This window comes from Papilio xuthus, unplaced genomic scaffold (assembly GCF_000836235.2).
Source record: "Papilio xuthus unplaced genomic scaffold, Pxut_1.1 DF829758.1, whole genome shotgun sequence".
Classification (NCBI taxonomy): Eukaryota; Metazoa; Arthropoda; class Insecta; order Lepidoptera; family Papilionidae; genus Papilio; species Papilio xuthus.
This window is the reverse complement of record NW_013528891.1, coordinates 2,176,734-2,191,551: the sequence shown is the minus strand read 5'-3', so window position 1 is coordinate 2,191,551 and position 14,818 is coordinate 2,176,734. Positions and strand designations below refer to the sequence as shown.

Below are 14,818 nucleotides of genomic sequence, written 5' to 3'. Positions count from 1 at the left end.
TTTAATTCCGAATTGCGGGCAACAGATAGTAAATACGATTTGAGTGATATAAAATATGAGGTTTATTTTATTTAAATGTTATCACGTTTTTTTTTGGAAGTTTGAAAGCTTGTGATCGAGAAATTGAGGGGTAAAAGATTAGCGTGGTTTGGACATGTTATGCGAAGGGATGATGATGATTTAAGCAAAAAAGGAATGAGATTGAATGTGGATGGCTACAAGGGTAGGGGAAGACCAAAAAAAGTATGGAATGTCTGTGTGAAAGAGGATATGCGTAGGAAGGGGGTAGATTCGGATATGACGGCTGATAGAGATGTATGGAGGAGTAGTACATACTGTGCCGACCAATAGGTATAAGGCCAGGTTGATGATGAGAAGGGCAATGTTTCAGAGATTTAAAACAGTTTTTTTTAGGATTCCGTACCTCGAAAGAAAAAAAACCCTTTTTTTCCAATGTAGTGGGTAGTATGGAAACAAGTTTTATTATGGGTCTGTTATGAAAAGTGTTTGGTAATTATGATATTCTAGAGGAACAATACTTACTTGAAATAATCAATTACTTTTTGAATCTCCTGAAGTTTCCACTGGATTAAAATATAAACATTTATATCTATAGGTTTTATTTCATTAATTTAAAAGCACTTGAAAGTAAAATTATCTGATTATTAACTAATTGTTAATAATAATAAATTAATAAAATAAGTTTATAATAACACTTAAAAATCTTTAATTATAATTGAAGATTTACAAGAATTGTTTTCGAATGGTAAAGGAACGAGTTAATTTTTTCGGTATTTTTATTGTGTTGGCAGCGATGCGTAAAATTCAATGGTAGGCTATCTCATCATCGATGATAATGCACGGTGTGGCAACGCCGCGCCCGCTCACCTGGTTTACCTGCGCAGTGACAACAGAGGGGAAAGACGCGGCGGCGGCGCGGCATTCAGTCGATTCAATCCCATCGTACCGAAACGACACGCATGTCTTTTCGTGTCTTTAAATTTTTATATATTTAATTCAACATATTATAAACATTATAGTTATAAACATCAGTACAGATTCGTAGTAACAGTGTTAAGAAAATGAAAACTTTTAAAAGTTTTTCTTGGATGTGAAAATATTCGTTCGGTACATTGACACCTATCAAGAGTTAACTTTCGGCAATGAATTTAGTCGTGTACCTGTTGTGATACGTTTTAATTCCTTAAGATTTTCACTTGCAGTCGGAAACGGCTTACGTAGACGAAGTAGCGGTAAATTGTCGGTTTGCGCCGCACGCGACTTATTGCGTCGGTTAAGTTAAAACGTCGGATTTTCAAGTGATTTTTGTCGAAACAGGGAACATAGAACGCTTAGAGTCGACTGTACCGTTAGCGTGTATTAGTATGCATAGGTGAAGTCTCTGCGACTGATTTTGTGCGTACTGGATGGACTGGTGAAGGGGGAAGGTGGGTTGTGTTACTCTGTGCCGTCTTAGTGTATGGCGCGATGATCAGCGGGGGCTGGGTGTGCGCCCTGCACGTGCGGACGGCGGGCCTTGCTGGCGCTGCTCTCGGTTCAGATGAAGAGGAAATTGTCTATTTAGCTTACATCGTTATTGATGTTCACACTAACCAGGTAAGAATTAAGTAAATCATGTTACATTTTACGACCTTACTATCAGTCAAACGGTCCATTAAATGTCAATCAATCTTAACTTAAAGTCTACTTAAACTTTACTAAATAAATAGTACTAATACGATGTGTTTGGTTGACAAGATTGATTAGAAAGCAAATATTTGTGATTAAGTTAATATTAAGATAGTTGTAAGTATTATTAATTTACTATTGTCGGAAAGTAACTGTAGAATATTTTCCGCAATAAGTACTATTATTTGCCTGCGACTTCGTCTGCTCGGAATTAAAGAAATGTAGGAATAATGTCACCCGGGGTTATTGAATCCCAACAATGAAAAGAAATATTCAAATGTGTTAGTTGAAACAAACAAACAAACATTTTCCCTATACCAATAAGCTTATAAGATTCATGATATGATAAAATATACACCTGCCGCATGCACCAAATTCAAAACAAATAGCGATTTCAGAATTTTTCTATTTACATAGACTAAGTAGTAACGTGGTAGACTATGGCCTAGTCATCCGTGACTCAGGGTTGGCTTCGAGCTCCTCAGTGGGGACGCATATTGAGCTGATGATGAAGTAGTGGCAGTATATAACGCCCAATTTGCATGATTCCAGTACAGCAATTGATTCTAACTGTAACCCAGCACAGGATTATATTGCTGGACTGGAATTATGTAAACTGGGCGTAAGTTTATTATTTGCGTATATCTATACTAATATTGTAAAGATTTCATTTATTTTTTGTTTGTTCGCATTGAATAGGCTCCAAAACTACAGATAAGATTTGAATAATTCCTTTACTGTTGGGAAGTTATATTATTTCCGTGTGACTTTATTACTAGATTTTTTTATTCCGATCATTTGAAGCCGCGAGCATCAGTTAGTCTATTTTATCTTTTATATGAAAGAAAATGATTTCTAATTATTTTTAAATTGGTAAAAGATATGTAACCGTTAATGGCTGCGTCATTCGGTGATTAACTAAAATTGATTTTCTAATAATTACAGCAGAAATGATTTCTTGCACTTTCATTAATGATTATGCGTAAAAATATAAGCAATGATTATTAAAAGGAATATATTAAGCCTGAAAGAGACAAGTTATGTTACTAATATTATATATACGAATGTTTAGATGGATGTTAGTGAGAAGGTATCTCCAGAACGGCTACATCGATGTCGCTGAAATTTGGCATAGATGTAAAACATCTGGAAGAACACATAGGCTTAATTAAGTTTTTTTTTTCTTTCGCTTGGATGTAGTCGCGGGCGACACTTAGTATTGTTACTAATATAATATTTAAGTGTAGTGACTATTTTATTTGATCCAGTGAGAGGCGCTACCATCGCAGTTCCTGTTTTCAGCAAATATGGAAAACATACTTCGACATAAAATATATAAGAAAAAAATAATAAGGGAGCATTTGTAAATCATTTTTTTATGTTTTCGAGTATATTCGATACTAAGAAAGTATTGCATTTTTAACATTACATATATTTTTTTATTTTAGACTTGTTTTTATATTTTTTTTTTTGTTTTAAAATGTAGTCAATAGATGGCGCTATTTCACCCATTACAGCCTCAGTCGGGTTTTTAGTTATTTAAAAAAGTTAGGTTATAGTTAAGGCATTTCATTAGTAGAACCTAGAGTTAAAGATAGGCTTGTACTAAGTGTTACAAGTCTGTGATGTGTTTTTCAACAAAAGTAATAAATATTCAGTCAATCACGTTTTGCTACGGCCATGATGATAAAGCATTTTTATTATCACAACTAGCTATTTTCCTTAAGCTGATCGCGTTTATTTACAGTAAAACCTGGATAAGTGATTTCTAAGCGAGAGTCATTGTACGATCTTGACGGAGGACCTCCATAAGCGAAAAACTCGAGTTACAGAGACCTCTATGTACGAGAAAATTAACGCTATCCTTTAGACTCCCGCTTATATTTGTTCGACTGTATCTAAAGGTCTAGCTTAGTTATTAAGTAGCCTATACTTAGACTTGACTTATGATCTAAATAAGAATAAGAATCCAATGGATAAAATCAGCCAAACCTGCGATTGGTACGAATATATATGTTACGGGTAAATCAAGTACGCCGTTAGTTTGTTATTTGCCTAGAAAAATCTTACAGAACAAATTGCATATCGAATTTACTTTGTGAACATAGACTGACAATTAATGTGTAAAAAATAAAAAACGTTAAATCAATGAAATCACATTTATTAAACGTCAAAATATAATACGTCAATTTTTAAATGAATTCTTTTTAAAGGCAATTTGCCGTGTCATAATGATTTGCCTAGACAATTTACTATTGGCGGTGTATATTTGCCAGTGACATAATTGCCCGCGAAAAAATCATCATCCTTTCAATCAGGATACAGAAGTCTTTATTATTTTTATGTCGAAAAGGTACAGATAAAAAATAATGACCATACTTTGAATTAATCCAAGATGGCGGTAATTGCTGTCAGATGTATAGATATGATAATTTAATAACATAGAAGGTCTGTAGAGAGTTAAATATAAACTTCAAATTAAAACCTTGAAATTATGAAACAATAAACAAGACAATATACAATTTTTTTTGATTTCACTCAGTGATTAAGTCAGGGTCTTGGAGAATGGACGCGTTTAATTCTTTTTGTCTGTAAAAAATTAAATGCTAGTTATATTTAGTACTAATTTAATTTAATACTATTGTGTCATTGTTTAATTATTTACATATCCATTGTTCATTTATAGTATATGAGAATCATATGTAAAGTGCCAGTGGCTCAGAGGTTAAAGCACTTGACATGCACAAATCCTAGGTTCGACCCACTATTTATTAGTGTTTTTCGATTTATGATTTACATATTTACATTTATCCGACGTTTTTACGGTAAACATCGTGATGTAACCTGAACATATCTGTGAAGAAATTCAAAGATTTGTGTGAAGTCATCCCGCACTGGGCAAGCGTGGTTGACCTAGTCATCTCTTAGGGTAGGTTCCGAGCCTCTCAGTGGGGATGTATAGTTCGCTGATGATGATATAAAAATAGATATTTTTTTAGAGATTAGATTATAAAATGACGAAGAATACATTTAATCTGTGGTAAAGCGTAGTCAAGTTTTTGTATTTCTATTATAAAGTTTAAACTTAAAGAGACGCTGCATTGACTAAAAGTTGCGCATGCGCCATGACATATGAAGAAACTTTCACCCGTATCAAATATACTTTTAATATAACAGAAGACACGTAAAAGCGATACCTTTAATATTATTCCGTTCGATTATATAATCTAGTTAATTAATATAATATTTATGATAAAAATTTTGATTTAAAATATACAGAATAAGGTATAAGGTTTCTAGAATGATATTTTGACATTTCAAAATCAAAATTTTCTAATGATTACACGCGGAATTAAGTTGCCAGCAATATCAAAAATAAGAATCAAATAAGTGAAACTGCATGCCATGGCTAGATTTCCTTAAAAATATAATAAACATCAGAAATGAACTAAATGATGCGCATGCGCAATACTTTAAAGTCTTAAGAGCGGTATATAGTTTTCTCAGTCACTCGCATTCGATATGATATGTCTCATTTGATTATTTCATAACTTTCGATTTACATTTCTTATTTCTCTTACCGTGTGTTTCTGAGGCCAAACATATCGTCAACACTGTTTTGTCAAAGATTATTGATGTTTTATAAAGAGATGTTGGTGTCAGAAACACATGGTTAGTTTAGTCATAGAGAGAAATTGACTTTTAATAATGATAAAGTTCGTGAAAGAAGTTCTTTTACAAAATGGTTAAAACAATTTTAATGTTATTAAAATTTGCATTTTTAGAAACGTTAATTGAAATTATATTTCATATATATATTTAATTATATATATACTATGGCCTAATCACCCTTAACTTAGGGTAGGCTCCGAGCCCCTTGGTGGGGACGTATAGTGAGCTGATGATGATACGTATATATTGAGAAAAATCTTACATCTTACTAATATAATAAATGCGAATGTTTAGATGGATGGTTGGATGTTTATTTGAAGGTTGCTCTAGAAGAGCTGAACGGATCTCGATGAAATGTAGCATACATATAGAACATAATCTGGAATAAGACATAATCTAGTAAATATGTTTTTTTTAATTCCGCGCGACGGCTTTATATTAATAATTCTAGACCCAGTGTTAATTGGACCTTTGGTCAGTTCTTTGTTGCGTTCATAAAACGACAATTTATGACAGTCAGGTTGTCTATGACGTAAGTCTTAAGTCACACTATAGCTTGATACCTTGGGTTTTTTCCTGTTTATATATTATATGGGTACGTAGATTAGGTTTCTTACATTTCAATATGGACAGAACTACCAAAATATATAAAACTCGGTGTAAATTATTGAGAGAAAATATAGACAAACAATTTTGAAGTTACTTATGTGATTTGATTTATTTCAAGTTATTTTCAACTATTAGAAATGTCTTATTTATTATTATTATTAATAATCTTTTAAGGTTTTCAACATCCATGCATATCAATTTTTTAGACTAACTGTCGCCTGCGACTCCATCCGCGAATCAAAAAAATAATAATTAGTAGTCAAGCATCCTTCCATTCGCATTAATAATATTAGTAAGATATATGAACTTTAAAATTATTATTTTTTTTGTTATCAAGTAATTAATAATTATTGAACTTTAATAACGCTATTGGACATTTTAATATTTGATTAATTAAACTTCATATTTCCACATTTCTGCTAAATGTCCATATGACGTTATCCATCGAAGATCTCTGGTTGTGTAAATGATGCAATCCATAGCTCATGGACGTCATTACAAACCCAAACAGTTGTCAATTGGCTAATTTAAAGCCTTTAACACACAACTAGAAAAGCGATAAAGACACGCAACAAAAACGAAGCGGAGATATAAAACTGACATGGATTTCTAAGAACATATTATTATGCTTCTGATACCAATATGTTAAGTGTAATATAGTCACGGTTATATGGTCTCTGTTTTCGTAGTACAGCTATAAATGTATATCGCTTCGGTTCCGCTTTCTCGGCTGTGTACTAAAGGCGTTAATTTGATCTTCGCTCAGGGAACTTCGAATTTCCCCGAATACGTAATGATGTAACTGTCATACTGATGTTGACTGTTAAAATCTTCATATCATCATCAGCTCACTATAAGTCCCCACTGAGAGGCTCGGAGCTTAACCTAATAGGGATGAGTAGGTCATCGTCAACCACGTTGGCCCAGTGCGGTTTGGTAAATAGAAAGCCCAGCTGCATAAATATATGTATAACTAGCTATTGCCCGCGACTCCGTTCGCGCAGATTAAAAAAACCTAATTAGTAACCTATGTGTTCTCCCAGACTATGTTCTACATCTGTGCAAAATTTTATCAAGATCCGTTGAGTCGTTCACCCATCCATACATCTATATAAACTTACGCATTTCTACTATTTGTATGATTTAAAAGCTTCAAAAACTTGTATACGCTACTTTATATATAATAATATGCACGTCATCCTAATGACCTTGGCCAGCGTGGTTGACAATGGCCTAGTCACCCCTAACTTAGGGTAGGTTCCGAGCCCCTCGGTGGGGACGTATAGTGAGCTGATGATGATGATGATTCTAATATGAATACTAGCTATTGGCGAAGACGTGGTATTTTTGAAACCGAATACGTGTGCAAGTTTCTTAAGTTTTGTATATATTTATTTAGCTGACTGTACAGTCGGACTGTCAAGATAAAACTGAAAATGTGTAGTCACAGATCAAAGTTTAACATCCATGTTACAAATCTTTGACTATCTTTAAGATTGCTAATAAGTATAATATAATGATAAAATTGCAAATGAATTTATATTCTGTGATAGATTTTTTATCGTATTTTTTATCTGTAACGCGCATCGTGGCGAAATGTATGTTTACTTTAATTATATATTTTATTCAACATATATATGTCTTTCGAGGCCGTTGGTGTCACGATATCGTATTAAAAATAAGACTAAGATTTGAATGTTGTATTAGTTTACATATAAACATTTTTTAAAAGAGATTTGTACTATTTGTTGTGTAAGTAATTCCTTAATTCCAACTCGTTGTTGCCCGCGACTCCGTCGACGTGGAATTATAAAATAAATTAATTAGTAGTCTATGTTGCGCTTCCGGGCATGTTCTACATCCATGCCAAATTTCAGCGATATCTATGCAGCCGTTCTGGAGTAACATTTTTACAAACCTCCATCCATCCATCCATCTAAACATTCGCATTTATAATATTAGTAACATTATTACGCAAATTTTAACTTTGTCTAAAACAATATACAATTGAATTTAACTATCAATTTCCAAAAATTTAAAATTGTCGAAGTAAAATTACGTATGACATTGAATTCTCCATAACACCCTAACAAAAACTTAAATGGAACAAATAACATTTAGTTCTTTAATTCTGCATACAGATTGTTGTATAAAAACTATACTGAGTTATTCCTATAACATTAAGGTAAACACCCTTAACTTAGGGTAGGCTCCGAGCCCCTCGGTGGGGACGTATAGTGAGCTGATGATGAAACAGTTGGAATCGAATAACGGTGATTATAATTTAAAATTTCTGAATCCATTTAGAATACAACGTCTTACTATCTTACTAATATTATAAATGCGAATGTTTGTTAGTACGTATCTCTGGTAAGGCTGCATTGATCTCGTTGAAATTTGATATAGATGTAGAACATAGTCTAAGAGCTATAATTTATTGATATTAAGAGAAGAAGAAGAAAGAAAAGTTTTTATTATAGGTAACACAGATTTAACCAAGAAACAATAACTAACACAATAAAAATTGCACATAACTAAGAAATTAAATTAAACTTAAGTTACCATTTATGGTTAATTTGGATAATCTAGTGATGCCCACACTACCACCTGATTGCTTTGTGAGCGTCAAAAGAATTGTTAAAATAGGGGCAATGAACATCCCCCACTATATACCTGTTAAAAATATTACTTTCTTGCAATAGTATCCAATCAAGGTCTTTCATTATTCATAAGAAAATTTATAATATAATAAATGTCTTAATCAATTAATTATTATATTAAAATTAAATGACTATAAAGTAAATTATTTAATATTATAATTAAACGTATCAATTGTAGTCAGATGTCGTGCTTGATGTCTATAAAATATACAGTTTTGCAATAATCCACCTTATAATTAACTGACAAGGTCGAGATTGCCTTGATTGATTACTTAAAATATTGTTTGACGATTGTTTTCATCACAATATGAACATTTACACGCTATGAGAGTTAATTGGTAATTTAAATTATAAAAAAATTCTAAATCACCTGATTATCACCTTAGTTCATGAACATCCAACATGAGTTAGCTTAGATATTGCTTATTCTAGAATTAGCCGCGACTGAACCGCAAATACCCAATACGGGACCGCAATAGTATCGGATAGATATGTCGGGGACAAAGCGAAGTAGAAGAGACTAAGAAGGAAAGCTGACTAATTAATTAGCTTTCTCTTTTTCTCTATCCTATAGTTAGAAGGAGTTGTGCGAGATTAGAGTCGCGAGGCCACATCATCATCATCATCAGCTCACTATTTGTCCCCACCGAGGGGCTCGGAGCCTACCCTAAGTTAAGGGTGATTAGGCCATAGTCAACCACGCTGGCCAAGTGCGGGTTGGTTGACTTCACACATATCTTTGAATTGAGGCCACATACTCTAGTGGAAAACAGATTAACATTTTTCTTTTTATTACATAAGGATTGATAGGTCAAGATAATATCTTAGACATTATTTTCGTTTACGTTTTTAGATAAAAGACATTTCATAAAATTATAATATCATCAAAATCCGTTGAGCCTTTCCGGAGATACCTTCTAACAAGTACATCCATCTATTTAAACTTTTGCATTTATAATATTAGTAAGATAAATATTGTCTTATAACTTGGACATTGCAAAGTAAAAAATACAATAAAATGCTTGTTCTCTGAGACATGATGTCAACAACATTACGTTTGCGACATACCTGTTCTGTTCCAATTTACATGTCTGTAACTCGTTTTGGTGGAATATATCAAAAAGTTTGTTGACTTTGCGATGATACGTTACCAAAGAATGCTATTTACGATAATGCATTAATTGAAATAAAAAAAAATTATATTAAAATTTAATTTAAAATTAATTTTTATTTCATAAATTTCTGATATCAGATTAATATTGTAAACAACAGAATAATTGTAAACAAGGTTTTTCCGTATTAAATGTCATTACCTTTAATAAAAAGTAGTTATTCTTTTTCATGACAATTTTAAATAGTGTTAACCATTTTAATCTCTACACCAAATTTTTATAAACGTGTGGGCATTTTTACATCTTTAAAACAGTTCGGTTAAGATATCACGACAATAACCACATTTGCCAACAAATTCGGGATATTCCAATCGGATGTCCTTTTCCAATAGAATAAAGAGGATACAAATATGATTCTGGTTTTTTGGCAGTATGGTCTCAATTACTTTTTAACTATAACTAGCAGTAGAATTAAAAAAAAAACATAATAAGTAGCCTATGTGTTCTTCCAGACTATGTTCTATATCTACGCTAATTTTCATCGAGATTTGTTTAGCCATTCTGTAGAGACCTTCAAACAAACATCCATCCATCCGTCTATCCACCTAAACGTTTGCATTTATAATATTAGTTAGATTATTATTTTTGAGTGTATCTTTTTTATCCTTTTGTAAACCATTTAAAAGAGTCTTGACAAATTCATGGTTACCTTATTGTTTTTATTTCAGTATACGAAACTGGTTTATCCGGGCCCTCACTTGGCAATGTAGAATTTTTTTGGTCGATTACACGTCAATGGAAAACCTTATTTAGTCTTGAAAATTACTTGACCAATCATCATTTTCAATTAAAAACCGACAAAGTTAAGTGACTCTGTGGGCATAAGTCAAATTTAATTATGGTACCTACACTAGCGCCCTCGTGTCAAGGTCAAAAATAATATATGTCTCATTATGTTTATGTTATGAAAAAAACGGAACCCTTATAGGATCACTTGGTTGTCCGTCCGTCTGTATGTCAAGTCTATATCTATTTAGTTTTAGACATTATTTGTTAGAATCCATTGGCGCGAATGGCGCGCTTTCGTTACAAAGTTAAGTGTCAGAATGATTAGTAAGGGGACATAAACGTCGACATTTTAGTAAGACTAGTGTTGCGCCAGTACACCGGCACACTGTCGGATTTTCTCCCTAGCAGTTGGTTTTATACATTTTCTGAGAGAACTAACCACCTGAAATAAGCTGGCTGAACATATACATATTAATTTTGGAATGTCTGTATGTAATATCGAAAAAAAATGTCACTTTTCGTACACACGATCATATTTTTAGTCTGCCTTTGTTTTCGGAGATAAATATATTACTACCACAATCTGTTGTTTTATGTCCAATCTGTACTCAGTGTAATTTAATCGTTACTTAAGCAGCTCTTTAGTGTAGATATACTAAAACGCGCCAATAAGATTCCTTTAGTAAGCCAGCAGTCAAATTCTGACAAAACACGTGTCTGCGTTCATACATTTATTACTGAACTGAATCCTTATCATACAAAGTCTCGCACAAGGTATCGATAACAAAGATTAATCTCAATCTCTCGACAAATAGATAAGACAAAACAGATAACTTATTACAAAATATACCTGTTAAGTTGTTTACTATAATATAACAATCAGATGCTTTTAATTACAAAAAATAAATTCCATCCTTTGATCCCTTCACGCGTTTTTGAGAAAAAGGATCTTGACAGACAGACGGACGGACAACAAAGTGATCTTGAAGTAACATCCCGAGCCGAGGCTCCTGAGGGAGCCCTCGAGTATTGTTACTCATAAACGAGGTTCAGGCTAAGCGCCATCTGCACTCGGCCACCTCAAGCCCGGTGAAACTGTAAATGCCTCCTCAAGGCAAACAGTGACTACTCAGTCACAAAAAAAAAAAAGTGATCTTATAAGGATTCCGTTTTTTTCCTATGAGGTACGGAAACCTAAAAACATTTTTATGTTTGTTGTCTTGTGTTAACCGCTGAAAAGTTATTTTTTTTATTTAAACAAGAAATGACGTCTACAGGTCCGTATTCTTTTTTGCATATATTCCTTATTCTAAATGACACTAATGATTTTGCAGTATATAATGTAATATTCCTTTTATTATATACATATATAATATCTATTTTTTTTAATTACAAAACCTGTGGTCTTTGTGGTATACTTACCTCCATAGTTAGAGTTGAAGACGTTAATTTCCTACCCGGTGATGTCAATAGATATGCAACTAGGTTGTACAGAATTAATAATTTATATCTTCGACTATACTTATGTTAAGCTACAGTGAGCTATTTCGTGTCGCCGTTTTCCGATTACTCGTCGATTTTATGTTGTACTAATATAGAATTAAATTCACGTATAACTGTTGTGCAGTATTGATTATTTCATTCGCGTTCTACATGTTTTAAAAGACGTTAAATAGTTGACAAAATGTAACAGATGTCAGCTGTTCATTGTTTATGTACCCAATTGTAATAAAATCAACTTATTTATTTTGTTTATGCTTTACGTGTAACTTGTTTTAAATAAGTATATAAATTATGTTTTCCAAATCTAACTTTGGATGACGTTCAACGAATGGAACAATGTTAGTGTTGCCACGATAAAGAATTCTCTAACATACACCAATGAGGTTTTGTTCTATGATAATTGATGCTAATGTACTAAGCTTATTCGTAAAGTTCGATACAGACGGTTGACGTAAAAATGGTTGCCTTTAGCAACCAATGTCGATGTAATAAGTGTTAAATAGTTTCGCTATGTTCCGTCTTCAAGGTTAATGCCAAATGCACACGTTTAAATGCGTCCCGGAGGCCTAATTTAGTCCTCTTTCCCTTCCTACCTTTTTTCTTATAAGGAAAGAATGGGAAGTAAAAGTGGACTTACCGGATCAGAGGATGCATGGAAATGTTTTCTTTCTGTGCATCCTCTTTTCCGTCGATTAAAGGTAGGCAACGCATATGCAATTGCGTATGTCTATGGACAATAGTCACTTCGCTATTTCAGCGATTTCAGGTAGCCGCTCGCTCGTTTGCCACCCCTTATGGTATAAAAAAAATATCGCGATGAAATTTGGCATAACATAGTCTGGAAGATCACATCGGTTAATTGTTTTTTGAAAATCCGCACGGACGGTGTCGCGGTCGACAGCTAGAATTCTATTTTATTTTAAACACGTTGCTTTTGCAATAATTACTATAAATAACATGAAAATATAAACTTATAAATATGTGTTTTTCGTCTATTTTTAAAAGTATTTTGTGAATCATGCACAGTTGCATAAATTCCTTGTATTTGTAGTCTGTAAGATCTTTATTTACCTGGACAGTAGACATTCTGTATTGTAACTTAAAAATAACCGTCGGTTATAACTGCCGATACCCTGCACAAAAATATAGTCATCCCTTTCACTGTTATTGAAAAAAGAGAGAAAATACTATGTTGATAGGTATTACAGTATTGGTTTTTACTTCCACTAGCTTTGTCATGCGGTTTTATTTCTAAATAGCTTTTTGAAGGTTACTTCAAGGCTTGTAAAGACAGTGTGAACACAAACGGAAACAATAAAGATTTCCTTTATCATTAAATTCCCCCTTGCACGCGATTTGCGAATTAAATTGTATTATGTCAATTTGTGATTGTGGTTCAAAATCACTTGAAATAAGTTTTGCTTCTTCGGATGTGGTAATCGTAAATGCGTATCACAAATGTGTCTGCTGTTCAAAGAATCTTGATACTTGTTGCTTAATTTCTTATTGAAAATATTTCCCTTCCATAATCTTAGTATCTTTTTTCTCTGTCTCTTAAACTATTTTATTAATTTCTTTGTTTAATGGTTAATTACTTATAATGTTGCTTCAGTTTTAATGTATTCCAATTAAAACGTAAGTTTCCACTGCCGAAAGAATTGCGAAAGATATTTTTAATATCTCTGTTTTTGAAACTGAGTTTTTTACGCGTGGAACACCACGCTAACGTCATTAGATGATTGACGAATGTTGCGTGCTTATGCCGTTTGTAAACAATTCGTCATTTGTTTGATGAATTTATGTAATAGTGAAAGTATGCCAGATTGTTAACAACATAACTCTCACATTTTATCCTAATTGGGGTAGACAGATACTGCATTAATAATAATAGTAGATAAGGAAAGTCGAAAATCGTTAGCAAATAGCACATATCTCACTTATTTACTGTATTAAAAAGGATTTTGTATATTAATAATAATTGCACTTCTATTAAAACATACTTTCATCTCTTTCATTCGTTTAAACAAGACAGAGACAACAATATATGTCAATACGAGTCACTGCAATGGCAACACATAGTTACAGAACGACAAGGTTATTCCGGCGGGCGTATATCAAACTAAATTATCATAGCTCACTAGCGCCCCTCAGTCAATGTCTTTGGCTTTCATTCAATTACTATTAGTTTTAAATAACTGTTAGTCTTCCATATTCGTAATAAATAGAGTATCACAAGATTTGTGTACTAAAGCTGTCATGTCTAGTTTTTTTCTTTTATATTATTGTCTGTACCTAAGTAGGTTTTATATATTTTGTGCCAGCATTAACTATAACTAAATCAGTAGCTATTATTCATAAGGATGTAATTATAAATAAGTTGGAGATTAAACGCACCGATTACAGATTTCGTAAGTAGTTGAGATTATGCATTGTAGGCAATTTTTTTTTATTTCAACACATTCACATCGTTTAACGGTAGATTAATTTTAATGAGCTGCTTAGCCAGAGTTTTTCGAGAGGTTTATATGAATGTTTCACTTTATGTTTTCATTGCCGGAATACATGTACAAAATTATATTATCATACTGTTTTGTGGTTGATAAAATAGGCGTTGTAGATGTCTTTGTAACTTTGACTTTTACATATGCACATTTATCCGACGTTCTTACTGTGAAGGAAAACATTGTGATGCAACCTGCACATATCTGAGAAGAAATTCAAAAATATGTATTGTCCAACGAACCCGCAGTTGGCCAGCGTGGTTGACTATCACCCTTTACTTAG

The 14,818-nt window shown here is 32.8% G+C and overlaps 1 protein-coding gene across 4 annotated transcripts in view; it reads left to right on the top strand.

Annotated features, from left to right (window-relative positions):
* The first annotated feature begins 934 nt into the window (after window positions 1-934).
* The window catches only part of fus (epithelial splicing regulatory protein fusilli), a 65,913-nt gene continuing 52,029 nt past the window's right edge, over window positions 935-14,818 (top strand). For 3 of the 4 annotated variants that reach the window (XM_013326137.1, XM_013326129.1, XM_013326121.1), the window contains exon 1: window positions 935-1,617. In XM_013326137.1, the coding sequence (XP_013181591.1) occupies window positions 1,489-1,617 (129 nt within the window). In that variant the 5' untranslated portion in view covers window positions 935-1,488. The remainder of the gene's footprint in view (window positions 1,618-14,818) is intronic. The other variant, XM_013326144.1, reaches the window with a different exon arrangement.